The sequence below is a fragment of the Sylvia atricapilla genome, chromosome 11, assembly GCF_009819655.1.
Source record: "Sylvia atricapilla isolate bSylAtr1 chromosome 11, bSylAtr1.pri, whole genome shotgun sequence".
Lineage (NCBI taxonomy): Eukaryota > Metazoa > Chordata > Aves > Passeriformes > Sylviidae > Sylvia > Sylvia atricapilla.
In genome coordinates, this window is record NC_089150.1 from 434,777 (window position 1) to 461,042 (window position 26,266).

Consider the following 26,266-nt stretch of genomic DNA (forward strand, 5'->3'; position numbering starts at 1 on the left):
GTAGAGAATAACGAGAAATGTGTAGATAATTCCAGTACTCAGGTTTTTGTTAAAATACTTTTACTTGCTCATAACAATACATACAATGAACTAGGTACTGTACAAAAATAGAAGGTGAGAGGCCTTCGTATAAAGCTAGGAATATATACTAGTACACAATTCCAGTGAAAATAATTACATATAATTAATTTTATTTTTGTTCCCTGAACTGCACTGTGAATTGCAGCCATTTCTGCACATCAGGTCCTGTTCCCCTGTGCTCAGGAGGCAGCCCACCTGTCTGAAAGCTGAGCTATACACTCTGATAATTCTTTTGGTTCATAATAAACCTGTTTTTCCCTAGACTGCACAGAAGTGGAATATGCTAGTAACAGTACAAATAATAAATATCATAAAATCAAAAGTGATACTTTCTTAAGGGAGCTTTTCAGTTGATCATAAATACACCAACATACAAATTTCTAGTTTTTCTTTTGCATGTGATTCCTGGGCCTGAGGCCAAGGCTCCTGCTGCTGGGTGAACCAAGGGACACTCACAAGGATTCCTCTGAGAATGCCTGGTGAGTGTGGAACCATCAAAAAGTCCCTTTATTAGCTTATATTTGACCCATTGCCAAAATAAATATAACAAATTATGTTTCAAGCGTCCTAAAAAAAATCAAAGCTATTTTAAATTAAAATCTTTTCCCTAATCCAAAATATACAACAGTTACCATGTGAAACACATTGAGAAACATCACCATGTAAAGGACACTTAGGAAAAAATTCCCAGAAGTACTCCTGTGAAGTATTAAACATGGTCTTAGAGCTCCAAAAGTGAACTGAAAGGTTGGAATTAAGTGGTGTCACATGTGTATGTGGGAGAGGAGCTCAGAGATAGATGAAAATGGCTGAAGTTATTTACTTACACCTGTGGTCAGTGCAGTTCAAACAGAGATGAAGCCATGTACTACATTCTGAGAACTTGCATAAAAATCCCCCTCTCTGGTAATGCAGTGGTCAGATTATATGGAATAGGAGAGAGTCAGTGGGAAACCTCCCCAGTGACTCCAAGGATTCCTGTCTGCTGCCTGCAGTGGGAAAACAACACAGGGTATTGCTGCCTGGCCCCCAGCCAGTGTTTGCTCTGTAACTCCTGGGACTGTGGTTAATGAGACCAACAGACGCTTCCTGAAACGCGCTGCAAATGAATCATCACTCATTTTGGCACTTGTGTTTGCCATTCCCACTCACAGTGCAGATGAAAAGGCAGAAGGCATTTCTGTGTTCAGTGTGGACTGTGCTTTAATCTGCTACAGAACAGGTATTTTCTAGTGCTTCTCCATGTGGTACTTCTTGTTTCCTTCTGTCAGGGCTAGTGTTACTGATCCAAATCTGCTACCTAATCTTAAGTGAAAGCTACACTTTTACCATCTTTCTAATGAGCAGACAGTCCTTACTTCTTCTTAGCTGGCCACTGCTGACACATCCATCCCATTTATGATTCAAAAAGTTCAGAACTGTTTAACTTGTCTTCTTCATACAGCAAAATATTTTCCATGAGCTTCTTTTTTTGATCATTTATCTGTATTTTCCAAGATGTCTCTCTGGCTAAGGCTGAAAAGCAAAAAAAAAAGCCCAAATACTGAGGAAAAAACTCCATCTATTATCTAAGGAAGAGATTATTGTTTTAAATTTAAGAAAAAGCAACTAATCAACCAACCAAGTAAACTGGCTTAGGAAAAAAAATCTGATAGAAAACCTCTAAATGTTTTGTAGATTTATTAGTAAATTCCTAACCAAGGAGAAAAGATTTACTGATATGTGTTTAAAAGCAGGAAGGGAACCCTAAGCAGTTCTGGAGAAGAGAGTAATTTCTCCCTAGTATTGTACGAGGGCACTTTTACCTTGTGGAGCACACGAGGAGTCCAGGTCTGTGTTCCCCTGTGGACAGGTGCCCTGTGCAGCAGCTGCTGTCTCCAGGATGCCATCGCCTCTGGCACACGCCACACTTCTCTCCTGCAGTCCATGGGCAGGCTTTCCCTGCTTGATGCTGTAATCACAGGCTGCCACTTTTTCTGAACTGGCACAGCTGTGGGTAGCTAACTCCTCTGTGGATTTTTCTGGAGGATTCCATATGAAACTACTGGACTCATCTGATTCACAAGGGACCCGTGACATGTAGATGCCACACGTGTCGGGTGCCGCAGCTGCCGTGAAAGGGGCACAGGGGCTGACACTGGTCAGAACTGCTGCCTGGGTGCTCTCCTCTTTATTCCCCTCTGCAGAAGGCATGTCCACGCTCAGACTGGCTGTCTCATCATCAGTTTCTTCTGGAGTGTTCATGGAGAACCCAGAAGTGCTGCTTCCACAGATGTAATGCTCTTTTAATTTGTTTTCAGCCATTTCCACAATTTCAAGTACCTGTTTTTAACAACCGAATCTGTGAATGCATAGTAATTCCTGTACCCCTGCTTACACATATTCTCCTACATCAACACTCACAAACATAAGCAAGACATGACTGTCGTAGCCTTACACCCTGATGACAAGGAGACTTAAATCTTGGCCGTGTATTTAAAATATTACCTCTGCTATGTTCGAATTCTTCTTTCTCAGGCAAAGGCAGATGGCTGATGCAAAATCAACAGCCACCTCTTCCAGTAAGTGCCCTGCTTTTCTGTCCAGGTATTTGCAGCAGATTTCCTTGGCAGCCACTTTTTCCAAATCTTTTGCTTTGGAGTGCAAGCTTTCTTTTGCTGTTTGAATTTCATCGGCAATCACATCTTTCTGTTCAAAGGAAGGAGATGCATTACTGAAGGCAAAATGAACACAAGCATTTATTTCTGTCTGAATCTCTGAGAATCAGTACTGCTGTGTATTTGTCATTAGTGCTCCTCAATGCCTGGTTCACAGACTGAAAAGCTTTAATAATCTCTGTTCATGCAACTGACTGAAATGTTTGTTCTCACGGGAGAGAAAAAAGCCAGTGGCTTTCTCTGCATATGTCCAATGCCAAATTCCCTAAAGCAGTGCCAGCTCTTCTTGGCTTGTGCTCATTCATATAGGAATGAAAAAGAACCAACACTGTGTAGAGCACCATTCTTACACGTGTTTCTTTATAACACGTGTTAAAGAAATCAGGAGTGTAAGATCTTTGATTTTCTGAACCCCTCTGAACACTTCTGAATTGTTTGCAAATTGTGGGAACGCAGTTGTTCTCCCCTCCAAGGCTTCAGCCAGACAAGAAATCAGGAGCACATCCCACAGAAGGGATGCAGGTGGAGGCTGCTTTTTACAGATGGTTTTAAAGCATTCAGTGAGTTTGGCTGTTCTGGTTGCTTGTAAAAGTGGCTCACGTAGCTCTAACCTCAGCTTAGGAAACTGGTGAGGATATCAGCTCCAGGCATGAGCACAAGACAAATGCCTGATAAACACGAGGATGAGCTTCTGCAGTTCCTGCCTACCCAGGTTTCCTCACTCACTGTGAGGAGATTATACCTCCTCCTGGCACACAGAAAATATGCAGCAGCATTTTAGCACAAAGCCTTGTCTCTTAAATGCTTATTTATTTTGGAGTCTTTCCTAATGGAATTCAGGCCAGCACTCAGCAGTGGGTATGTGAAATGGGAGTATTTACTGTGCTTCTGTTCTAATGGCAGCCAGGCTACTGACATTAATGGAACCAAGATATGGCTCCTAAATTTCCCTTCTGCAGGACATGTACAGCAGACAGCAATTATCAAACTGTATTTAAATAAAATTTAAATTATTTTTATGACAGCAGCCCCATTAATTTGTATTCGTGTTCATTACTGCTGCTTTTTCTTACCAGGTAATTCGGGTGTCTGTCTTCATCCAGTGCCTTCATCCCAGACAGTATCTCTGCTAAGACCTATAAAATGTAATTGCAAGATAAAATTAATTATTCAGAATGAACTATAATTTTAAAAAAGAAGTTTCTAACTAAAGAAATATTGAACTTTCAACGCATTCTGATATTACATTTTTACTTCAGATGGCTTAACAGTTCCAGCTCAGGGCATTTATCAGACTTTAGATCTACTCCAGAGCCAAGCCCAGATTTTACAGTACAACAGATATTGCTGAAGTAAAGAATAAGAAGAAAGTAATGCCAAATGTAGATAAGAAATCACACTGAACAGAGTAACTTCCTTCTTAATTGGAAACACCTGGAGATGGGTGACATCACAGACTATCAATTACTTTAGCTGAAATTACAAATAACAGGCAATGTTTGTAGCAGTTTATCTGGTAAGTCTTCAAGAATTTTGAGCATCTAATTTGTTTTAAGCCATCATTTAAGCCATCATCAGTAGTATTTTATTTACAATAAGAAACACTTTTGTATCTCTAGTTCGAAAGATTCACCTCATTTTGCCACAAACTGAGATATATTTGGAGTGTGAACAATTAAACCCGGGATTTCAACATATTATAGAGCCAGCAACTATAATATGAAATTGCCAACAAAACAGCCATATGAGGTACTTGCTCTTACATTGAATTTCTTGTCTAGAAGCATCAAAAAATACAACAGAGCATGAAAAAAAGACAACATACCACACCACAGCTGAATACATCCACTTTTTCTGTTAACTGCCTATGTCTGACAAAATCTTCTGGCAGGTATGTAAGAGAAGCTTGTAGGACTTTGGTTTTCATCACGGCATATTCTGATTTTTTATCAGAAGAGTGCAATCGCAGGCCTGAATGCCCAAGCTTTGGGGTAAAGTTTTCATCCAACAAGACATTTGAGCTGCAATAATGACAGACAAATAACAATATTGGTCAAATCACTGCTTTATCTTAAGGTAAAGAATTAATTTTAAACTTTTAAACTTAAGCACTGAAAGTGTCCAGCATTTGGCCTCCTGCATAGGACTGAAAGGATTAAGAATGTTAGAAAGCAAGAAGGGGAAAAAAAACCACCCAAAAATTACTTCAAAAGAATTTACTCCCATAATTTAGGAAACAGTGACAGGTTAAACAAAAAAGGGTAAAGGACCTACAGAACAAGGGACAGCAGAAAATACTGCAAACGGATTTCCAAATTGTATAAACTTTAGCCATGACTGTTACAGAAATCCTTGAATTACCAGGTGAGCAAGGAAGTGCTGATATGCCAAAGTCCTCACCTCTTGATATTCCCATGAAGAATTCCAAAATTATGCAAATACTCCACTGCTCTAAGAACTCCTATAGAAATGCTAATTCGCATCTCCCAGGTCAGTGGAGCAGAATCACCCTGTAGGGAAAGGAGGAAAAAATTGGTAATTAGTGCAATAAAATACTATAAGACATCGGTAGTCTAAAAAGACGAAAGGCTTAGCTGAGTCCCAGTCAAACTCCAGCAGAAGAGCTGCTGCCTTTCTGGTGCTTGCAGCCAAGGCACTTGGGCACGTTTTTTCTAGCTGCTTCTCAGGAATCAAAGAGATGCAATTGTTTTTCCTAGAATTCCAGGAGAGGACTTGCAATCACAAGTAGGTGGTAGACCCAGACTATTGCTTACGTGGCACTGAAGCTTGTTTTGCAGGGAGCCATTGGGCAGGTAGGGATATATCAGACAGTGCAATCCAGTTTCCACCGAGAACCCCAGCAGCTGCAGAATGTTTATGTGGCAACACCTGCAGGCACAGATCAGCAGTGATTTGCAAATGATGTAAGAGCAACACAGAAAAATACATTCCTGAGCTGGAATGAGTTCCTAAATTCAAGGCAGCTGGAACGGTGTGCTGCAGCTGGAAGCACAGCTGGAGACACAACACGGTCCTGGGCAGGAGACAGCAGGAGCCTGACTGAGGCAGAGACCATCACATTGCAGCAGGGGTACGAGGGGGGCACTCCCCATCCCAAGGCTGCAGAGTGCTGCCTCCAGGTCAGTCAGGACCAGCAGTAGCCCTGGGCTCCTGCACAGGCAGTGCATGTCCCTGTCCCCAGCCCAGCACGGTGCCTGGAGCAGACACCCTGGTGTTGATGGAACACCCAGCACAGACCACGAGCAGGACATGCATCACTGCCTCTGAAAGACAACCACTCACCGAAAGCAAATCTGCACTTCTGTATGGAAGAACCTCTGGGTGGAATTTGGGCTTGTGCATTCCAGCTGAAAAATGAAAACATGCAATAATGTCTTTAGTAATTACTAGAACTTTGCATTTATACACATCTGGTAGTCTCTAGATGACAAGCTAGTGTAGGACAAGTATCACTGATAGCAACATTAAGTCAAAGGCAACAACTAATTGGCAATTAGAACAAAAACAAGTGTAAAGACACCCCTGATGCAATCACCAATGCAGACAGCTATACTGAAGGCTACTCCTATGTATAGAGTTAATGGAACTACTCACATGAGTGAAGTATCCATCATATATGTCTTCTGAATTTAGGTTTAATTATTTACCTAATTTCACGTTTACCTCTCCTCTCATGTAGCTGTTCTGGTTCCTTCCCCACACAATATTAAACAACAACTGCTAATAACACACCCTGTTCCAGAAAAAGGTGCAGTACTTGCCTCTTTGAGTCTTTTGATGACAAACACCATGTTGTTCCTCTGACCTTTGTAGACATCTGCAAAAGTACCTTCACAGATTCTGTTCTTGTCACTGAAACTGTTTGTGGCATCAGCAATTTCCCTCTGGGTCCACAGAAGACTCCCACTAGGGAGGTCACCCATCGTCTCCTGCTGAGGAGTAGAAGAGCTGCAAGGCTACACATTTGTAAAAGAAACAAGTTTATCTTATTATAATCCATATGCTTTTTCCTTCTTTAGGTGTCATATTTTCTTTCCCATGTTTTAAGCCATCACTGTGATTGCTGAATGAAATTGTGAAAGGTACTATGCAACCCCTCCTTAGGGTGTAGGTAATTCCTGTATTCATGTGTTAGGATGATGTAAAACTTTGCATAGTAGAAGGGACTTGAAATCAGTTGCCAATCTGCATTTCCACCTTTCCCAGGAAACAGACTTAGCTTTATTTAAAAGTCAATATACTTATGTTAAGTGATTTTAGTCTGATTTACAAAAGATATTAATCTTTATAGTTGGGTCATATGTTAAGAAACAGCTGGATGAGAAAGTGGAGTCCCTCATAATGTAATTAGGCTGTGGTAGAAACTTTGTATCTACTTTTGCAGCATCTGGCATCCGTTGCACAATAATTTGTTGCTCCCAGTTGTGGTAAGTCCTAATACCAACTATAATTACAGTCCCACTGCAGCCTAATCATGCAGCTTTCACAACCTTAATGTGTGCCCAACTTGAGGAAACAAAGCACTGATTCCTTCTCAAGAAACTCTGAAACTACTTCACCCTGAGTCAGTCTTCTCTCCTGGCTGGTACCCCTGGACCAGGTTATTGTGGAAGAGTTTAAAGCCTCAGACAAAATAAACCAAAGAAAACAGGCCAAGAACAACCATGATGGGACTGAGGTGTGCCCACAGATCTGGGAAACACTTTGGGGACAGGACAGATCTAGTTAGACTGTATAAAGATGAGAGAACTTGGGGAGGAAGGAACAGGAGATTCCATGCTGAAATCATTAGGAACATGAGGAGAATTTTTTGCACTGTTAAGCACTGGAACAGGGGCTCAGAGAGGTGAGGGAACCTTTATCTTGGGAGATTTTCAGTTGTCAGCTACACAAGGCTTTGGATAACATGACTTAAATTTAACACTAGTTTTGAGCAGAAACCACATTTTAAGTACACAATGAAACTAAAAGAGGTATGTGGTCCTGACTAATCAGTGGTAAATAGTGTTCTGTCCTGCAATCACACCAGAAATGTAAGTCCTGTAAAGTCTACACATGAGAGTCCTTCAAACACAATTGCCATTTGTGAGTGTGCTATCCCTTCTGAGCTATGCAGGAAGTAATACTGTAAATTTTTCCCTCACTGGTCATTCACTGGCAAAAAAAAGTGATATAAACCACAAGCAAACTAACTGAAGCATTAGTACTGTATTCAGTCCAAGCCCTTTGTAATCGAGCTCAACATTTTCACCACACCCACGTTTTAGTACAAGTAGAGGGATAAACTTTAACTGAAAAAAGACAGAATGTCATAAAGGCAATTTGCCTTGTTATAGTCAGTGAGCACTAAAGGGATTTACCTTCACACTTGATAAAACAGGAGGATTGGACTGTAGGGAATTCAAAAGGTCTCTTGGGGGAGGTGGTGGAGCAGGGAGGGAACACAAGGCTCCTTCAGAAACAGCACCTGAAACTGAAATAACAGCATTGAAAACACACCTTATTTTTGTAATACCACCACCTGTGACTAACTACAAAAGTGTAGAAATTATTAAGATCTGGGCTATTTTTTTTAATTTTCTGACCAAGGATAATCTGTGACAAGCTGTCAAACTGTGAAATTCTGTGTGAAGACGGAGCTCTCTTTGTGGTTCTTGTTTTGCAGGATGACTGTGCAGCCCTCTCCAGCCCTGGCTGGGGACATGACGTTCCCTGTGTCTGTGCTGTTGCAGATGCTCTCCCCAGTATCTTCTGGGGTTCTCCCTCTCTCTCCCTCTCCCCTCTCCTGCCCAGCTCTCTGCCAACACAGATTTACTGTGCATGAAGAGAGGAACATGGAGCAGGACATGCATGCACTGGTGTAGTCTTTGTATGGAGTCAGGATGGGACCAAGGCATTCAGAGACCTGGGAATCATCTTGAGATCCCAGAGAATAGATACAGCCAGGATCTCTCAAGGCCAAGGGGGCTAAAGGAAGGATGACCAGGAGGTTGTATGCTAAAATCAGGAATAAACAGGAGACAGCAGTGCTAGGAAAGCAGCAAACACTTGTTGTGGTGTGTGGTGGTCAGAGTGCCGTGACCTTCCTGGAGAAGGATCCTTAGAAGGACCTCTCAGGGGCACAGGCTGCCTGCTGAGTGATTTCAAGCTCCTCAGTGAAATCAGCTCTTCAGACCAATTGGCTGGGGTGGAGAGGAGGAAGTAGGGAAAGAACCAATGGGGTATAACTGATTAACATATCAGCCACAAAGCCTCATGGGGGAACACATTTCCTCACAGCGGGAGCCGTCTGCCAGGGTTTCTCCATGAGAGAGTGGCATTTGTATGCTGCCTGGTCTAACTGCTCTCTGTCCTGGGCTGTGTGTTTATATTATTGCCAGCCTGACTGCTCTCTCCAGGGGAACATGCCTGTATTACTGTCTGGCTTCTCTCCAGGTGAGTGTGAATTACTGCTGTCTGGCTTTACAGCCTCCACAAACAGCTGTGCCCACCTGGAGATCAGTGTCCTCACTGTACAATCCTACCCACAAACACACAGCAGCCTTGGCTATGCAGTCATTTCATGTCAGAGCACATTCAGAGTCCAGCATTGTACTTACTGCCTGCTGGGACCACTCCAAGGTGTGAGGAGTCTGGGGATGGCAACAAACTTATGGCATTTTCTTTCTCTCTCCTTTTGTCTTCTGTGGGAGGTACAGATGTGATCTGTTTGGGTGGCTCTGGCTCCTCTTTCTCAGGACTGGTGAAGTTAGAGGCCGATGTCCCTTCAAAACAGCAAAGGGAAGATAAGGATAACCAGGGAAAATATAATCTGACTCTAAGCAGTAACCAGAAAATAATCCTAGTCAGAACATCAGACTTCAAATTCATATCAACATTTAAATGAACATTCAAGCAATTTAAACGGTTTTAAACTGAGACTATACCCACGACATTAACTTTTACTGAAAAAGAACAGGAACGAATAGCTTCAAACAAATACTAACAATGACTATTCAACAGATGCAGAGACTCTTACAAGAAGAAATTAGCAATAATAATATATTTATCATTTTCTATATAGCATCCTTCAGGTAATGATCTCAAATCACAAATACCTCCCAGTCTAAGGAAGGTATCGAGTTCTCTGTCAGTTGTCATGGGACTGAGGGGACTGATGGACAGAACTGTGCTGGGTTTAGTCAGTTAAACATTTTAGGACTATTTTCAATTGAGTAATTTTAGTGGCATGACTAGGTTCATTCCCAGGAAAAATTTTCATATACAGGATTATTTGTAAGAAAGAGTCATACTTTTACTTAGCAACAAAAAAACAAACCAAAGACAATCTAGGGAAAACAAACAAAAAAAAATGGTCAAAGCTCAAAACTTATTAATATATAAGGAAAGTTTAAAGGATGAATTATTGATTCACTATAGCTCAACAGCTGTGCTGTACACAGCTTGGCAAAACCTCAGAGCTGGGCCTGAAAAAGCAACTTGAAATCTGATAAAGAAGTACAAATATACAGTATACCGGAATTTAAAACTGTGTACAGCTGAGGGGGGATTATTCAGGTGAGATTAGACCACAGATAGGATGGGAAGAAATAAAGTGCAAAAGTTCAAGATGCTGTGGTATATGAGGTTGTCAAAATCTCCAAAGCAGCTGAATTCTTATCTCTTAAAGTGCTCTTAAAACTGAGGCTGAAAAGGAGCCTGGAAATGGCCAGTGTGCACTACAGGTGATATAAAGGCTTTCTACTCCCTGATAACATTTTCCTGGTTGTAGTTCTAAACTTCCATCTGGCACCTTTTATCAGCAATACATTTAACATTTTCTTAAAAAATCTAAACTAATGTTTTATTTTTATATAGAAAAATCATAAGCCTAAATATTATTACATGGTGATTCTTATCCTGCTGTCCTAACAGCTTTGTATCTTATCTGGTGATCTCAGAATCAAATACACCAGGCCTCCACCTGAAATCAGACCAACAGCTTTATGTTCTTTTACTTGTACAAACAAAGGCCAGGAACAAGCAGGAAGCCTAGTGTTTCTCATATAATCTGGGCTACTTGTATGAACTATGAATCAGTGAACTGTGGGAGAGAAGCCAAGCCCTGGCACATTGGGGCACTGAGGCTGAAGAAGAGCAGTACATGAAGGGCAATAATGACAGAGATGGGCATTTTCTGCTTAAGGTTTCTGTTTTCTTCAATGCCACCTATGAATTCAGGTCTGAATGAAACCAGGTCTGAGAATTAAAACTCAGAACACTCAGGTATATCTGTTACTGTGTTAAAATGCTGTGAAATCCCAATTTTTTTTTTAAACTAGCTGTCAAACACTCCGCAGGCCTTTCTGCAGGCAAGTCTCTGTATTCTGGTTTTTCCTCACATGTTTAACCTAGAAGCCTCAGAACTTAGTATCACTTCCCTTATTTAACCTACTTTTCAGGGTTTTTCATTACTTTTGCAACTTCCTGCATATGAAACAAACAGGGCAGCACCGCAGCTAAAGAACTAACATAGAAAACATGATTATGGACATTCAGAAGTGAGTGCACTAGAGAGTGCAAGAAACTGTTGAAGGGAGGTAGAACCCTTTGGGAAGTAATCTGTGAGCAAAAGATCTCCCTTTGTGCTGTGTCTGATTCCTTTAAGTAGGAATGAATTGAATTATGGTGATGTAAGGACCGCTTAGTTTTCTGAAGTGCCCAACAGAACAAGCTACATATCCTCTGTATCTGCCCAAGATCACCTGAGTAAGCATATTCAGATACAGAGAAAAGCTAAAAAAAAAAAAAAAAAAAAAAAGAAAAAAAAGGTAACTGACAGGAGGATAAGGGAAAGCAGGTAACGCCCCGTTGTATCTACACCAGTGCAAATTGTGCAAGTGATGGCCATACTGACACAGCACAGGGAGCAAACCAACCCACACAGGGATGGCAAGAGTTTCCCTGCAGGGATGGTGATTGGTTTTGTCTGTGTTGTGTCAGTGTTTCAGGGCTAACTGCTGGAACCTGCTCTTGGATTGGAAACAATCCTGGCAGGGGTTGCAATATGCCATCCCTCAGGATGTGATCCAGTGCCACAGGACCAGGCCTGAAGGCCTCTGTACAGCCTCTGTGTTCCGAAATCCTGTCTGATGTTTAAAAGCACCAGCCCGGGTTTGGCCACAGCTCATCTTCCTGGTATTTCTTGAGGGGTCCAAGATGGGAACCACAAAGTTGGGCTGATGAGCTGCAAGGACCAGTGAGTCTACCTGTGTCACCTCTTCCCTTGCACCACCAATTTTACTTGAGCGAGCAGAAAATCACAATCAGTGGAGACATTTTAGAATTTGACATATGGTGTGACTTCTAACAAAAAGCTTCTTTAGCTAGCAAGGGAGGTGTCCTAGGAGGGGCTGTGTGCTGTGAGGAGCAGCACAGAGCCACGGAAGGAAGGGGCAGCTACTCACAGTCCAGGATGACTTGAGCCGCTCGGTAAAGCTGCAGCCCCTGCAGCAGGTCCAGGAGCTGCTGCACTGTCGCCAGCCTCACTCCCCACCACCACATGAGCTCCCTTGTGATGCTGATCCCTGTCTTCTCCATGCACTTGATTTTCCGTAGCTCTGTTTGATCAGTGATCACATAGGAGGCTGGTGGGAGAGAAAGGATATTTCTGTTTAAAGATTAGAAAAAACAGGGAAAGGCAAGCAGGGCAGGCTAAGGTGTGAGACACTGTTTGCTTTTGTATTTGCATATCTTCAAAAGGAAGGATCACAATAAATTACCTATGTGTACATGAAGATATTTCTGTTCCTAAGGTAAGATATCCCTTTTCTTCCTTCAACTATTCTGGAAAAAATTTTGTTCTCTCAGAGACACTTAAAAAGAAGACACACTTTTCAGCATATTTTCCCTGTAATCTTTCTCCTTAATACTTTATACCAAAGTAAGTTTAAATTAAATTCCTGAGGTGATTCTCCCAAAACAGGTGACAGCAGTCAGTGGAGTGGCTGCACTCCCACTTGCATTCCTAAATGCCTGTGCTGTGGTGAGCCAAACAATAAGTGAATCACCTGGGTGTTAGTTGCACTCTGATATAGCAATCAGAGAAATGCAGCTATTTTTAGATCCTGTGCCAAAGCTGACCCTACACAATGTGTCCCAATTCCTGACCATACCTGTCACCCCACTGCATTCTTCTCAACTCACTTACCTGTACAAAACCTGTACAAAACCCACACTGCCCCAGCTCCACCCCAAACACCCAGACACAGCCCCAGAGCTGGAGTCCCAGAGCCGGAGTCCCAGAGAGGCTGTGCCTGGAGGAAAAAGGCCAGGGGCTGGGGTGTGGAGACAGAGATTCCTGGGTTCTCACCACGGCTGGCCTTGGAAGGATGTCAGAAATACAGCTTTATGCACCTGAAAGTAGTGGAGATGAATCCCACCCTACATCAGTAAGTTTAACTGGGCTCAGAGCTTATTCGGAACACAGTTAGGGAAGTCATGTCAAATAAAGGAAGGCAGGCACTAAGAAAAGATTCAGCTTAGAATTGTTTGCACTGGGATACAAAAGAAAAAGTAAATAACTCAAGGACTATATTTTCTGTACCTACTGACTGTACATAGCCAGGACCGAGAAAAACAGAGACAGAAAGTACGAAGGAATACACATGAAGAGAAGGACAAAAAAAAAAAAAAAAAAAAAAAAGAAAAAAAAGAACATCTGAGCAGATGTGAAGGGCTTTGTGAAAACAGGCAGTGAGAGATGGCAGGAGACACAGGGTGACCGGAGAGGGAACTGCTAAAGATTGCGGAGAGCGAGGAGAAGGAACCTGGCTGCCCAGGAACCACAGCAATCTGGCAGTCCACCTGTGTTTGGAAAGCAAAATGAGACTGGCGCCCGGGAGTTCCCTGTTTACAGGACGTGCTCTGCCCAGCGCTGGAAGCGTGAGGGACAGCGCGAACCCGGCCCAAGCTCCTTCCAGCACGTCCCAAACGCGCTGCTGTCCCTGCGTCCACATCGCCACCGCACCTGCCCCACGGCCCCTCACCGAATCGCATCCAGTCGTAGTCGCTCAAGCAGTCCATCTTCTGGCAGAAGTCCTCCAGCACCCAGGCGGGCATGCTGTGGATGTAGAGCGCGGGGCCCGAGCCCGCCCTGAGGGCGAGCGGCGGCTGCTGCAGGGCCATGGCTCTCCTGTGCGGACAGCCCTCGGCTCCCGGCGCGGCCATCAGCAGCGGCTGGCCATGGTGCCGCCTGCCCAGGGCCCGCGGCGGCCGCGCTCCCCAGCCTCTCCTCTCCTCCTCCTGCGGGGCTGCCCTCACAGCCCGCCCAGCGCCGCCTCGCCGCCGGGGAAGGCGCCCGCGGCACGGCCAGCGATCCCGGGCGGGCTCCGGGCGCCGCTTCCTGCTCCGCCTGACGTCAGGCCTCAATGCAAATCAGATTTTCCTTTCCGAGACCGGTACTGCTCCAGCCTGGTTGCCACATAACAGCTTCACGCGCCGGAAGCCAGAGGTGTTTTCCCGGCTGTTGCGCTGTTCTGGGTTGACCTGTCTCCTATCCCATATCCTGGAACAGCTGGCAGGGCCGGCGGCACGGACCGAGCGGGATGGGTCCGGACCGGACCGAGCGGGCCGGCAGCGGGGCCCGGCAGAACCGCGGGTCCCACGGAACACCGGGGCCCACAGAACACCAGGGCCCACAGAACCGCGGGCCCACAGAACCGCGGGCCCACAGAACACCGGGGCCCACAGAACCGCGGGGCCCGGCAGAGTCCGAGGGGCCCACAGAACCGCGGGGCCACAGAACCGGGGCCCACAGAACACCGGGGCCCACAGAACCGTGGGGCCCACAGAACAGCGGGCCCACAGAACAGCGGGCCCACAGAACACCGGGGCCCACAGAACCGGGGGCCACAGAACAGCGGGCCCACAGAACCGGGGGCCACAGAACAGCGGGCCCACAGGACAGCGGGGCCCGGCAGAACCGCGGGTCCCACAGAACACCGGGGCCCACAGAACCATGGGGCCACAGAACCGCGGGGCCACAGAACAGCGGGCCCACAGAACCGTGGGCCCACAGAACCGCGTCCCCCGGGCACTCCGCTGGCGGCCCCTTCTCCCGTGTGACCATAGACAGGGGCTGTGAACATGGAGCGAGCTGGGGCCGTCCGCGGGGCAGCCAGACACAGCTCTCACAGCGGCTGAGAAAGGAACGGGCCCCACCAGAAGGCACAGAAAAGCCGCCAGGTGATGCCGCACAGGGATCCCCCGGCCAGGGTTTGCCATCACGGCAGCGCAAAGGAGCTCACTCATCACAGAATGGGGTACGGTAGGATATGCGGTGAGAACTAAAGGACGTCTGAAGCGGTCACAGGGACAGGTTTTGCTTGTCAAGGGTTAGGTTTAAAATATGTTCTTAAAGTCAACAATATTTTCTGAATTTTTAAAAAATTAACCTCATTTTGATAAAAATGTATAATTTAATTTGCTAGTGCAAATATTTCTACTGGCAAAAAGGAGATCCTTCCTGCCATACTTCTGCTGCTAGGGAGTGCCAGCAAATACGTAAGTGTAACCATCCATCCTCTGCTCTTGTTCATATTTAGCCCTAGGTCTAAATTAGTATGAAGTGCAAGAAGTGCTGTAAGTTTTGACACCTCTTTCTTTGTACTCTGCATATTTGTTACAGTAGAGCAAACTCTTGTTTTCATTATCAGACTTTCAAACTTTTGCTGGTTTTTACACTCCTGGCCTCAGAAATCATGCACTTCTTAGCTCTGCTGTGGCAAGGAAAAACTGAAAAATGCAATATTGTTGTAGCTATAAGATCAAATAACAGGAAAAAACAAACAAAACTACCAAAAGTGTATTTAAAATATCTTATTTTAAAGTGTATTATAACTTTAAAACTCAAAGACTGCCTTGGGATGAACTGTTTGATCAGTAGTACCAGTTCAACAATAACAGTTGCATTTATGGGGTTTTCCCCTCCCTTTTCCCTGCTTACTGACCCTCTGACACACACCTAAATGCTTCCATGATTGGAACATCTCTGAAAGTGATGTAAGATGGGGCTGAAGTTACGGTGCAAAGAACTACATAGAAATAGGAAGAAAAGGCTTCTTCCCCTTGGGTACTGGACAAATTTGCGAAACCATAACTATTTGCCTCTGCGGGAAACAAGGGGAAAGAACACATCCAGCTGTGCCTATGGCTTCAGTTCTGCTCTGAATGGTACAGGTAGTGCAGGGCCTCACTGGGGAACTGAAATCGACTGAATAGAGACTGGAACAATCCTGTACAGTCCTGCTGCTAGGCCTTCCCTTTCCAAGGTGCTGTGGGCAGCACTCTGCACTGCTGTGTGCTCTCCCCCAGCCCCTGGATGCTGCGTGGTGTCAGAGGCATTTATTTCTCGGGGGTTTCTCCTGCTCTTGGTGCTCCCTCAGGCTGGTCCTGCCAGCTCTCACTGCTGCTCCTGGGATGGCCAATGAGGCTGTGCTGGACTGACTGAAACCACCCAGGGCTAACACCCCTGCCACAAGGAAATGACAGCTTTCACTCATTACTAACCCATCTAGGAGATTTCATTTCCCAATGTTCATGTGTTAAATAAAGCCAGCTGGGGTTTCTCCAATCTTTTATTCTGATCCAAAGGAGCACTCCAGAACAGAAAAATACGCTCTAAAAAGAAATGCAAGGAATCAGAGACCCCACCCAACTCAGAAATACCCAGAACGTGTGTGCCATGTACAGACTGTTAAACCCAACGCCTAATACCAACTAGGTTACAGGGCAAGCTGCAGCCAAGCAGGCCAGCTGTCTGCCAGGGTCTGGCAGAGCTGCCATGCTAATTGCAGTGTGCAGCCTCACAGGCAGCAGGAGGGAACCTCCTCTCAGGTATGGTCAGGAGCAGAGGACAGCACTCTCCGACCCTCGGGCTCCCTAGGGCTCTGCCCCATGTCTCCAGAGGCCTGCACGGGCTCACTTTCCCCTCAGAGGTCTGTGAGAGGTGGTAAGAACAGAACTTGACAGTAGCCCCGTTCCTGCCCACACACTGCCTGAGGCTGTGCTGGTAATTCCTGAGAGCCACAACACAGCCCTGCAGCAACGGGCTGGGCAGGTAGTACACTCCAAAGTGTCTGTTTCCTGATCAACCACAATGACTGTCAGAGTATCACAGGAATACAAACACATCGGGGAGCTACCTGATAGAATTACAGTCAGAAAGCTAGCATGCATTTCCATTTTTATGTCAAAAACCAATTTCTTCAAATACATAAGAAAAACAAGTTTACAAATAGGGAGACATTCCATTAGACTTAAAATACATTGCGATTCTTGGTTTCACAGCTACTCTCAGAATGTACAACTGAAGGGAAACATATTCACAGAAATAACCTGCTGTAATCTCCAGCCAATCTGCTCCTAACCTGAGCTGCACCATACCATGCTCAATGGACAATTAATGTAACTCTAAACCACGCTGCACTGAAGTCTCTGTGTGCATTCACACAAGAGCACATTCCACTGAGATGTGGGGAACAGAATACAGGCTAAGAAGTATTCTCTCTCTTTCTCCAGCCTGCTGCTAAGCATGGCCCTGTTTGTGAGCTGGCTGTGTGAGCCAATACAGCTCCACTGGTCCTGAGAAGACACAGGCAGCTCAAGAGGCCCATGATCCCTGAAAAAGCCTCCTACTATGACCTGAACTACAGCACTGCAAGGGGAAAAGACAGAACTTAAAGCATCTACCTCCTGTGAACCCTCTACAGGCTGCTGGGGAAGCAGCTGTAGGGAAAATGGGTGTCCAAAACTAGGATCTGGTCTGTGTGGCTGAGGTCAGCCAGGCAAGAATCATATGACAAAGGCAAATAAGGCATTTGAGGTATGATGACAGAAAAGACACGTCAGACCTAGAGCGGACCTGACACGGCTTTGTACATGGAAAGGTAAGAGGCAGAATAACCTCCAAGCATTTACATATCATCTTTCCACCAATTTGTCAGACTCTCAGGCACTGCTGGAAACCCCCATGTACAAACCACCCATGCTCTGTGACCCACAGGCACATTGAGGCTACACGTGAAAGGGAAATTCCATCAAAACAAATTACTCAAACCAAATGACACTCACAACCATTAGGCTGGGCTAAATTAATCCCTGGCGTAATTTGCTTTCTAATACAACTTTGTTACTTTGTACGAATACTTGCCATTTAGCTGCCCTGATCTTACCCTCCGGTTTGCAACACATGTAATGAAGAAATGAACTGAACCACTAGAACCCGGCATGCCTCCGGGTGCTGTTCAGTCTCTGACTATTGATTTGACTATCACCAATGTTATGAGTTTATGTTTCAAAACTTTCAACAGAGGCATCAGTTCCTGGTGTGTTTCCTGGTGACTCTCGCTGCTCAGACTCAGTGGTTTGCTACTGAGGAGTCTGAAGTAATTATGTTATTCCACAGTTTTGTTCCTCAGTGCTTCATTCCTCTCCAAAGAAAGCCGCTGAAGATCCTTCCAAATATCGGGATGATCCTCCAGCTCTTCATATAATGACTGAACAATGTCCAGTTTCCTGTAGTCCACTGGGCTGACCAGACTGCGCACAACCTGCAGACATCTCTCCTTCAGGGTGAACACTGCAGTTAAACATAAGCACAACACACGAGCGCTGTCAGCTGCTGCTCCAATGCCAACGATGCTGCTCTGAGCATGTGAACACAGAGCACAGCCCGCAGCAGTGACCCACGACAGGCTGGGCTCTCAGACAGGTGACAGATGTGGTTCCTGCCATGAGACACCTAGAAAAACCCCTCAGAGACCCCTTTAAAGGAGAGGTCTGCCATCCAACAGCTCTGCCTAGACCCCCTCAGTATCTCTTCCAGTGTCTGAGCAGGTTTAATTTTACGAGGATCTGATTTCTCACTAATCCTAACAGGTCCAAAGAGACCAAGCTCAGAATTCCCGAGGGCACATGTGGTCCTGTCTCTTACCTGGCAGTGTGATGTCAGCTTTGGTCACATTGGGGGCTGCCACGAACATCTCCTGCTGGTTGACGAGCAGCCCGTCATTGGTCCCTGCATCCCGGAACAGCCAGAGGTGCCCTGGCAGGGAACAAGGTGGGAAGGCATCAATTACAGAACTTTTTAAGGAGTGGCTCTGAAGGGCATCTGCTCACAAGGGACCAAGCTCTCCAGGTTAGCTCTGTGTGCACAGGCTACTACCATGACCCCTGTCACTGGTATGAATTGGAGGGAAAAGGAAAAAGGTGAAAATAAGAGGAAAAAACAAAGAAAAGGAAAAAGAAAAGGGCAAAAGGAAATGAGAAAAGGAGAGGGGAAAAGGAAAGAGGAAGAGCACAGGAAATGGAGAGAGAAAAAAGGAAAAGGAAAGGTAAAAGTGGAAGAAAGAAAAAGGGAAGAGAAAGGAAAAGGGGGGGAGGGAGAAGGCAAGAGGATAAATTCCCCCGCCACCAGCTCGCCCGCCCGGGCCCCGCGATGCCCCGGCCCGTCCCGCCGCACCCACCCCGGTAGCTGTTCATGACGCGCCCGCTGCGCGGCTGCAGGACCGGGTAGTGGCGCGGCTGGCCCTCGAAGTCCAGCCAGACGGGCAGCACGCAGCGGGGGCTGTAGTTGTTGAAGACGACCTTGGAGAGCTCCCGGGTGTTGACAGAACGCAGCACAGGCTCCGGCCCGGCCCCAGGCCCGGTCCCGGCCGCACGGCCCGGGCCTGGCGGCGACATGGCGGCCCCGGCCCCGCCCCGCCTTGGCCCCGGCCCCGCCCCGCCTTGGCCCCGCCCCCGGCCCCTCCGCGCCCAGGCGCCAGGGGCGACACCAGCCCGGGCGGGCCACAGCGCCCCCTGGCGGCCGCCGTGAGGGGAGCCCGCGCCGACAAACGGACTGAACAGCAACCGGCGGTTTAACTCGTCACTTCTGTGTCAACTTTTTGTCTTATCGCCCGGAAACCTCATCTCACAGCTCCTGGGACTAAAGGTACTGGGCCGCCACAAACCAATTCTTCCTCAGAAACAGTTAAGCTGTCACTTCCTTCCTCTCCCCATCTCTGGGCGGCCAAAACATAGCTTTATCCTTCAGCTGTAGATTCCCAAACACTGTATCATCTTCCTCACACACGCAGGAAAACAGTACAATTTGAGAAAGATTAACTAGATATTGGGAAATCTGGACATGAACCAGAAAAAGAACACAATTAAGACTCATCTCTTTATGCAAAACTTCTAAAACTTTAATATTTGTTAATTCACCTCTGAACAGTTACACATACTTAGCATGAACACAATGTAATGGAAAAGGGCACACCAGCAATGTCTTTTTAGCCTCTGATGAGCAAAGAGGCCTGAGAAATTATAGTACTGTCACAGAAGAAAAAAATATTTGCAACAATGTTTTTGTGAAGACTGTGGCAGCATAACTGTGGTAGCTATATTACCTCAGAAATTGAAATTGCCACCTTGATGCATCCATGGTAGACACCAAAACCATGAACTTTTTAATATAACTGCTGAAAGAATCTCTGACTGTTTTCTAAGGCTGTGTTACCCCCTCACCCGTGGCAATGGAACAGTAAAACATGGATCAGACATTTACTGGTAATTAGCCCTAAGGTGAGATAACAGGCAAGAGAACCAGTAGCACAGCATACTGTTTTTGCCAACTGGAATTTGCTTATCAGACCACAAACACCAGATCCTGGTTTCTTATTAATTTACTTTTGAGCAATGGTATAAATTAGAAAACTACATTAAAGATACTACCTCTGAACCCTTTAAGGTGACTGTCTTAGTAGTATTGTTAGTCATTTAAAGATACAGCTTGGTAAATAAATTAACTGTTACCTCCAGAGCTGCCTCAACATGTTTTCTTTCTACTGTAAGCAGAAGAAATAAATGTTTAACTGAAAAATACAAGAGAAGATGCAAGCCAAGGAAAGAATTACAAATTCCACTAATGAATTTAAGTTTGGGCGGAAGGGAGCAGAGGTGATTTGAATAATAAGGTTTCAGAACACACAGTAGAACTAGCAGCTCTCAAGTTGATCCCTGGTTTAATATAAGTGTGACAATTTCTCCACAGGTTGGGTGGTTTTCAAACTGACAGACCGATGCTCCCAGGTGTCTGCTTCACCAGCTGCCTGCTGAACAAAGTCTGGAGGTGCCTCTTGTCCCCTTCAGGCGCTCACCAGAAGGACTTTCTGTCCTCTGCTCTCTCCCAGGTGCGCCTCAGCAGGTAGACGGCAGCGTGGAGGCCGCCCACGTTCACCCACACGGTCTGAGCCCTGCGCCAGATGTGCCCCACGCGGGACAGCGCCTGCGGGACAAACACACACTGCCAGTAAGACAGCAGCACTATTTTTTGTTATTCTGTATCACATCTGATGGCAACGCCAAAGGACTTTCCAGGTCCAAAACTGAGTTTAACCATTACTAAGTATTGCTCTATAAATGGAGCATCTTTTCTAATGATGACAGCTTGCAGTTTTTCCCTCAATTTATTTTCAAGTGTAAGTAGGTTTGATTTTTCTCTCACAGAACAAACCTTGGCAAAGCATTTCTTGTCCTGGGTAAGCAGCACAGCCCTGCCTGTCCCTGGGGTGCAGATCCGGCCCATCTCCATCAGGCAAGCCGGGTAGAGATCCCAGTTCTTCTTCTTCGACCCTATCCTGCAAGATAGAGTCAGACCCCCTTTGTGATCACTGGCACCACTTCAGGGCTGTTGGTGTCTCAGACATCAAGCTGCTCGCTCAGGACCACGGTTACTTTCAAGCTCATTTTCACCATGGGGTTGATGACTCCTTCCCCACCAGGCCCAGTTGAGAGCCCATCTGTGGAGAAGCCCAGCCCTGGCAGCAGAGCTGCACAGCCCCTTCCCAGCACAGCTCACCTCTTCCCGAAGGGCATGTCTGTCACCACCACGTCCACGGAGCCCGTCCGCAGGGGCAGGTTGCAGATGTCCCACTGGATGATGTCCAAGGGAATGCCCTGGGCAGTGCTGCTGCAAGAGCAAAGGCAGTTCCCTCAGACAGGAGCACTCCAGAACGTCGGCAATAGAATAAACAAGAAAATATGAACCAGACACTCAAATGCATCAATGCAAAGTGGGTTTCTGTGCATACAACGCTGCAGCAAAGGTAAATCCCTCGGGCTCCTCTCACCTGTCCTTACTCTCGCTTTTCCTCAGTAAGGAGCAGATGTTGTTTGCTGCTCTCTTCACTGCCTGAGGGTTGTTATCCCCTGCAATGTGGTAGCAGTAGGGCCATTCTGCAGCTCCCTGGAGGGGAAATGATGATAAGCAACATTAGCATCAACATTGCGTGAATGAAAAAAAAAAACCCAGAATAATTTCTCAAACATGACAGAATATGACAAAGCGACTGCAAGTGGATGGCAGGAAATTTAGAATTCTGTAACAGATATATTTTGCACCTTTAGAGCTCTAAATGCTTTTGGATTTAATCTCTTCCTGCTAGGTACTATGGAAGGAAAATGAGGTCATTTACAAAAAGTGTATTTGCATCTGTTCAAGAATTGGTGAGATTGGAGCTTAATATTCCATCATAACCAAGAAGAGTTACACATATTATTCAGCTGCAGATACAGACAAGTTTAATTAAGTTTAAAAAATTACAGAAGAATCACCTCTATTGGTATCGCACCTGTACCACACATGGGATCAACTATGATGTCTGTAGGCTGGGGATCACAGAGTCTGAGGAACAGAAGAAAAGATATGGTGAGAATTGTCTTTAAAACATTAATTTCTGTAAATAAGGGAAAGTGAACTATTTTAATCACTCTGATTCTACCCTTCTAACAAAAAACTTTATGTGATTTTTTTCCCACTAGTTAATTACTATTTTATAACCAGCAATGCAGTGAAATTCTTTGGAAACTGTGGTGCACTATTTTAAAACTTGACTAATACAGCAAATGTTTACCTTCCTTGGCTGGGAAACACCCACTGTTATTACAAGGCACATGGTGTCAGCAACTCCATTTTTTTAAAATTTCTTTTTCTTTAAGAATTAACAGAAATGGCTTCTGAGGAAGCAGTGGGGGATATAAAAGGTTTAATTTCTGAAACAAAATTACTTGTTAACTGAGCATAATGCAATATAACTGCCCTGACCTGAGCATGCCATAAGCCAGGGTGGAACGCAGTGTTGTGGGTCCAAAGTGTGTGATATTCCGCCTGTGGAGACTCTCTTCAGTTAATGCAATCCCCACCACGACTTCATTGTTGTGAATATTCAGAAGAACCTAAAGAAAAAAACCTGAAGTGAATTTCAGAAGTAACAGAAGCTTTCCACAGAATGCCTAGTAAATACTTACAAGGATCTTAGATGGAATTTAAAATCCAGGAATGACATATAAAAAAGCTTTTCTTCTTTGAAGTAAAGCAAAGCACCACTTTAACAGGACAGAATTCAGGTGAGCATTCACACACTGTCTCATTCACACCAAACCTGTTGCAAAGACTTCCCAAAGTGCTACAACCATTGCACTGGCTTCTTAAAAGATTTGTTTGTAAGCCTGGAGCAGAAGTGGGGTAAGTCCTGCAAGACACAGTGAACCATCTGCAAAAGCAGCAATAAAAATCATTCTTGTGGTGGGGACTACATTAACTAGGAAGGTGAAATCTCACTCCAGGGCAGTGGCCAGCCCTTAGTAAACTCGCAAGAAAAACGTAGGTCTTTCTGCCCTCCAAAACGGGGGTTCCTCACCACTGACAGCCATGGGGTGCTGGTTGTATTTTCCCACCCTCTGCTCTCCCCTGACAGAAAATAAACACCTGACAGTTACTGTTAATTCCTTCTGTTCCCTTCACCCCAAAAGCAGCTTGCATTTGGAGCATTTCCTGGTAACTTAGACTGCTAATAAACAATGCATTAGAGGAAAGATTTTCTGAAGGTGAAAGCAGGGCAAGTGCTTGCATCAGAGGACACACATTAATGTTGGCGGGGAAATGAACACTTCAGAGAGGCTGATTTCAGCAAATGAATTCAGTTCCAGAGTCTCTGGAAAGCAGTCTGGGGATCTCTAAGCATCAGAAGTAAGAACTAAAAGTTTGTACCGCAGAAACACAGGTATTTCCAAGGCACACTACTATACCTCCACATCAAAATTAGTCATGTCAGCTTTCCACTGGAAGTGCTCTTGCACAGCTCCACCAAAGTCTCTTGCGGCCTCATTGGAGGTGAAGCTGTGCTTCTCCCCAGCTCTGTTGCACGTCACTCGGAACCTCAGCACCTTCGCCTCTCCTTCGCCCGTCTGACCGTCACCAGCCTTGGCCCCGCTCTCAGAACTCGCCTGCACCTCAACTTTCACATCTGACTGCTCATTCTCTTCCTCCTCCTCCACCCCATTTCTGGAGGTCACTCCCTGGGGATTCTCTGAATCCTGGCCACCAGTGGGCTCCACAGACACAGGGGTCTGGGCACAGTCCTCCTGGTCATTAGTGTTACTTTGGTCTGCTCCTCCCTCTTCTCCACCATCGCTCAGCTTCTCTCTGCTTGCAGGACTCTGCAGATTGTGTTTTTTGCGTTTTGTCTTTTTCTTTTTCAGGCTGTTGTTTAACTCCCAAACTTTCAATGGATCGGTCCAGGGCAGCTTTTTAACCAAATCTTCCAAATCTTTTAGAGCATCTTCCTTTAAAAGACAGAAAAAGTTGTGCTTTGAAGTTATTTCATCCTTTTGAAAGTTATTCTTTATTTTGAGGTCTCTCAAAGTAGTTTATTAAACATTAATCCACGACATGTTTAAGCAAAGCTTACTGGTTTTTGTCTAGTTTTTGCCATAACTAAATCAAAATACACTGAAAATCACAAGACCCACAGGATTTCATCATTTATCTTGTAATACAGACAACTAACACTGTATTAAGTGGCCAAAGTGACATTTCACTGTCCTATGTCTGTGACCTACAAACACAGCATCAGCTCTTATCCCAGATTTTGCCAATGTAAAGTATTTAACTGCAGAAATTATGTTGGACGACATGGCCACACTTCCATTTATAAGCCAGAAAAAGGAAAGTGGAATAATATTACGAATTAAAAACTTGTTAAACAAACAATACTTTTATGCTAGTCTTCAATTAAAACCCCCGAACATCCAAACCCCAGAACCGACAGAAAAAGTTGGAATAACTCACCTTAGTTTCTTTAAATTGATAGTCTTTGAACTCCTGAACAACAACAAATAAATTATCCACTGACCGCAGACGATGGACCTAGAAGAGATGAAAAGGTGACACATTACTAACCGTGTGACGTGGGGACTGTGTTTACTGTCGTTAGAATCCTGCCGTCTTACGTCGAGCTTTCAGAGACTACGGTTTCCCACCTTTAGCCCCACGGGAGTTATCAGTTTACGTCTTTGCACAGATTTAACGTCCCCATCTATCATTTCATGAACCCGAAACCCGTAAAGGCGGACCCAGCTGCTGCACGCAGGGATGCTGTCCGTACCGGGGCCCTCGGCCAGTGAAGCGCTCCGCACCGAGCGGCTGCGACACACCGAACCGAACCGAAGCGGACGGCCCCGGCCACAGGGGGAACAACGGAGCGGGGAGCCCGCACGGACCTGAGGCAGGCTCCGGGCCACGACCTCGAAGTAGATCTTGCCCCGATCCTTGCTGATCCTGGAAGCCGAGCCCAGCTTCTCCTGCACCTCCTCGGCCGCCGTGTGCTCGAACCCCGTGGGCACGGTGGCGCCGATCACGGCCGCCAGCTCCGCGCCCTCCCGGGCTGCGGCCGGCCCCGGGTCTCCGGCCGCTTCCGCCATGCCGGGCTGCCGGGGAGCGCGGGCGAGCGCCCACAGCCGCCCCCGACCGGCGCACCGACCGCCGGATCCCCCGCGGCCACGCTCACACCGCGCCGGGCGCCGCCACCGCCCGCCCCTTCCGCTTCCGCTTCCGCTTCCGCTTCCGCGCCGGGCGGCACCGCCCCGCTGCTCCCGCCTCGCTGCCGGGACGGGCGGGACGGCGGGGACCGCTGTCGGGCTGTGCGGGGACCCGGGGACCCGGTGTCGGTCCGTGCGGGGACCGCTGTCAGTCTGTGCGGGGACCGGTGTCAGTCTGTGCGGGGACCGGTGTCGGTCCGTGCGGGGACCGGTGTCGGTCTGTGCGGGGACCGCTGTCAGTCCGTGCGGGGACCGGTGTCGGTCCGTTCGGGGGCCGGTGTCAGTCTGGCGGCCCGGCGGTGAGCACCTGTCGGGTCCCGGGCCGGGCTCGGAGCGCAGCTCTGTGCGTGTTCCCACTCGGTGACAGGGTCATTGATTTCCCTGGAGGAGCGCTGGCGGGCCCGCGGGTCAGTTCCCCGTTCCAAGCCCAGCATTTCGGGAGAGTGGGTGTCCCTGCAGCACCTCGGGTCCCGGCGCTGAGCTCCCGAGCTGGGCTGCAGGGGTTCTGCCCCCCTAGCTGGCCCTCGCCTGGAAAAGCTGTTTGATTTGTATTAATTTCAGAGCTGCAGAATTAATTTGGTGTGAACTGATCTGGTTTGTCTTGCAGT

General features: G+C 46.3%; 3 protein-coding genes across 4 annotated transcripts; all 3 read right to left on the minus strand.

Moving 5' to 3' along the window:
* Positions 1-43: 43 nt before the first annotated feature.
* IRAK2 (interleukin 1 receptor associated kinase 2) lies at positions 44-14,034 on the minus strand. Its single transcript, XM_066327125.1, has 13 exons — positions 13,787-14,034; positions 12,206-12,385; positions 9,359-9,523; positions 8,120-8,232; positions 6,521-6,715; positions 6,042-6,106; positions 5,513-5,627; positions 5,139-5,248; positions 4,564-4,759; positions 3,812-3,874; positions 2,569-2,769; positions 1,887-2,403; positions 44-1,596 (listed from the first exon to the last, which is right to left on the minus strand). Exons 1-13 carry the CDS (start codon positions 13,965-13,967, stop codon positions 1,478-1,480), a joined length of 2,220 nt encoding a protein of 739 aa, XP_066183222.1. The 5' UTR covers positions 13,968-14,034; the 3' UTR covers positions 44-1,477.
* Positions 14,035-16,357: 2,323 nt separating this feature from the next.
* On the minus strand, positions 16,358-19,496 carry LOC136366219 (von Hippel-Lindau disease tumor suppressor-like). The gene is made up of 3 exons (XM_066327126.1): positions 19,265-19,496; positions 18,733-18,843; positions 16,358-18,378 (listed from the first exon to the last, which is right to left on the minus strand). The coding sequence occupies exons 1-3, from the start codon at positions 19,479-19,481 to the stop codon at positions 18,194-18,196; spliced, it is 513 nt and encodes a 170-aa protein (XP_066183223.1). The 5' UTR covers positions 19,482-19,496; the 3' UTR covers positions 16,358-18,193.
* A 466-nt stretch (positions 19,497-19,962) lies between these two features.
* On the minus strand, positions 19,963-25,641 carry THUMPD3 (THUMP domain containing 3). 2 transcript variants are annotated; one of them, XM_066327128.1, is made up of 9 exons: positions 25,341-25,641; positions 24,910-24,987; positions 23,868-24,404; positions 22,885-23,015; positions 22,395-22,464; positions 21,911-22,026; positions 21,640-21,747; positions 21,295-21,418; positions 19,963-21,066 (listed from the first exon to the last, which is right to left on the minus strand). In XM_066327128.1, the coding sequence occupies exons 1-9, from the start codon at positions 25,539-25,541 to the stop codon at positions 20,935-20,937; spliced, it is 1,497 nt and encodes a 498-aa protein (XP_066183225.1). In that variant the 5' UTR covers positions 25,542-25,641; the 3' UTR covers positions 19,963-20,934. The 2 variants fall into 2 exon arrangements, with proteins under 2 accessions (XP_066183225.1, XP_066183224.1); XM_066327127.1 differs by having other exon boundaries at positions 21,640-21,750.
* Positions 25,642-26,266: the final 625 nt, after the last annotated feature.

Coding starts and splice junctions, on each gene's coding strand:
- IRAK2 (XM_066327125.1), bottom strand. CDS start 13,967: ATGGCCGCGCCGGGAGCCGAGGGCTGTCCGCACAGGAGAGCCATGGCC. Junction 6,107..6,520: donor TCATCAAAAGACTCAAAGAG/GCAAGTACTGCA, acceptor TTCATTTTTCAG/CTGGAATGCACAAGCCCAAA. Junction 5,249..5,512: donor AAAACAAGCTTCAGTGCCAC/GTAAGCAATAGT, acceptor CTTTCCCTACAG/GGTGATTCTGCTCCACTGAC.
- LOC136366219 (XM_066327126.1), bottom strand. CDS start 19,481: ATGTCGCCGCCAGGCCCGGGCCGTGCGGCCGGGACCGGGCCTGGGGCC. Junction 18,844..19,264: donor CGTCATGAACAGCTACCGGG/GTGGGTGCGGCG, acceptor GTTCCCTGCCAG/GGCACCTCTGGCTGTTCCGG. Junction 18,379..18,732: donor AGCTGACATCACACTGCCAG/GTAAGAGACAGG, acceptor GTTTAACTGCAG/TGTTCACCCTGAAGGAGAGA.
- THUMPD3 (XM_066327127.1), bottom strand. CDS start 25,541: ATGGCGGAAGCGGCCGGAGACCCGGGGCCGGCCGCAGCCCGGGAGGGC. Junction 23,016..23,867: donor TGACTAATTTTGATGTGGAG/GTATAGTAGTGT, acceptor TTTTTTCTTTAG/GTTCTTCTGAATATTCACAA. Junction 21,067..21,294: donor ACAAGAAATGCTTTGCCAAG/GTTTGTTCTGTG, acceptor TTTGTCCCGCAG/GCGCTGTCCCGCGTGGGGCA.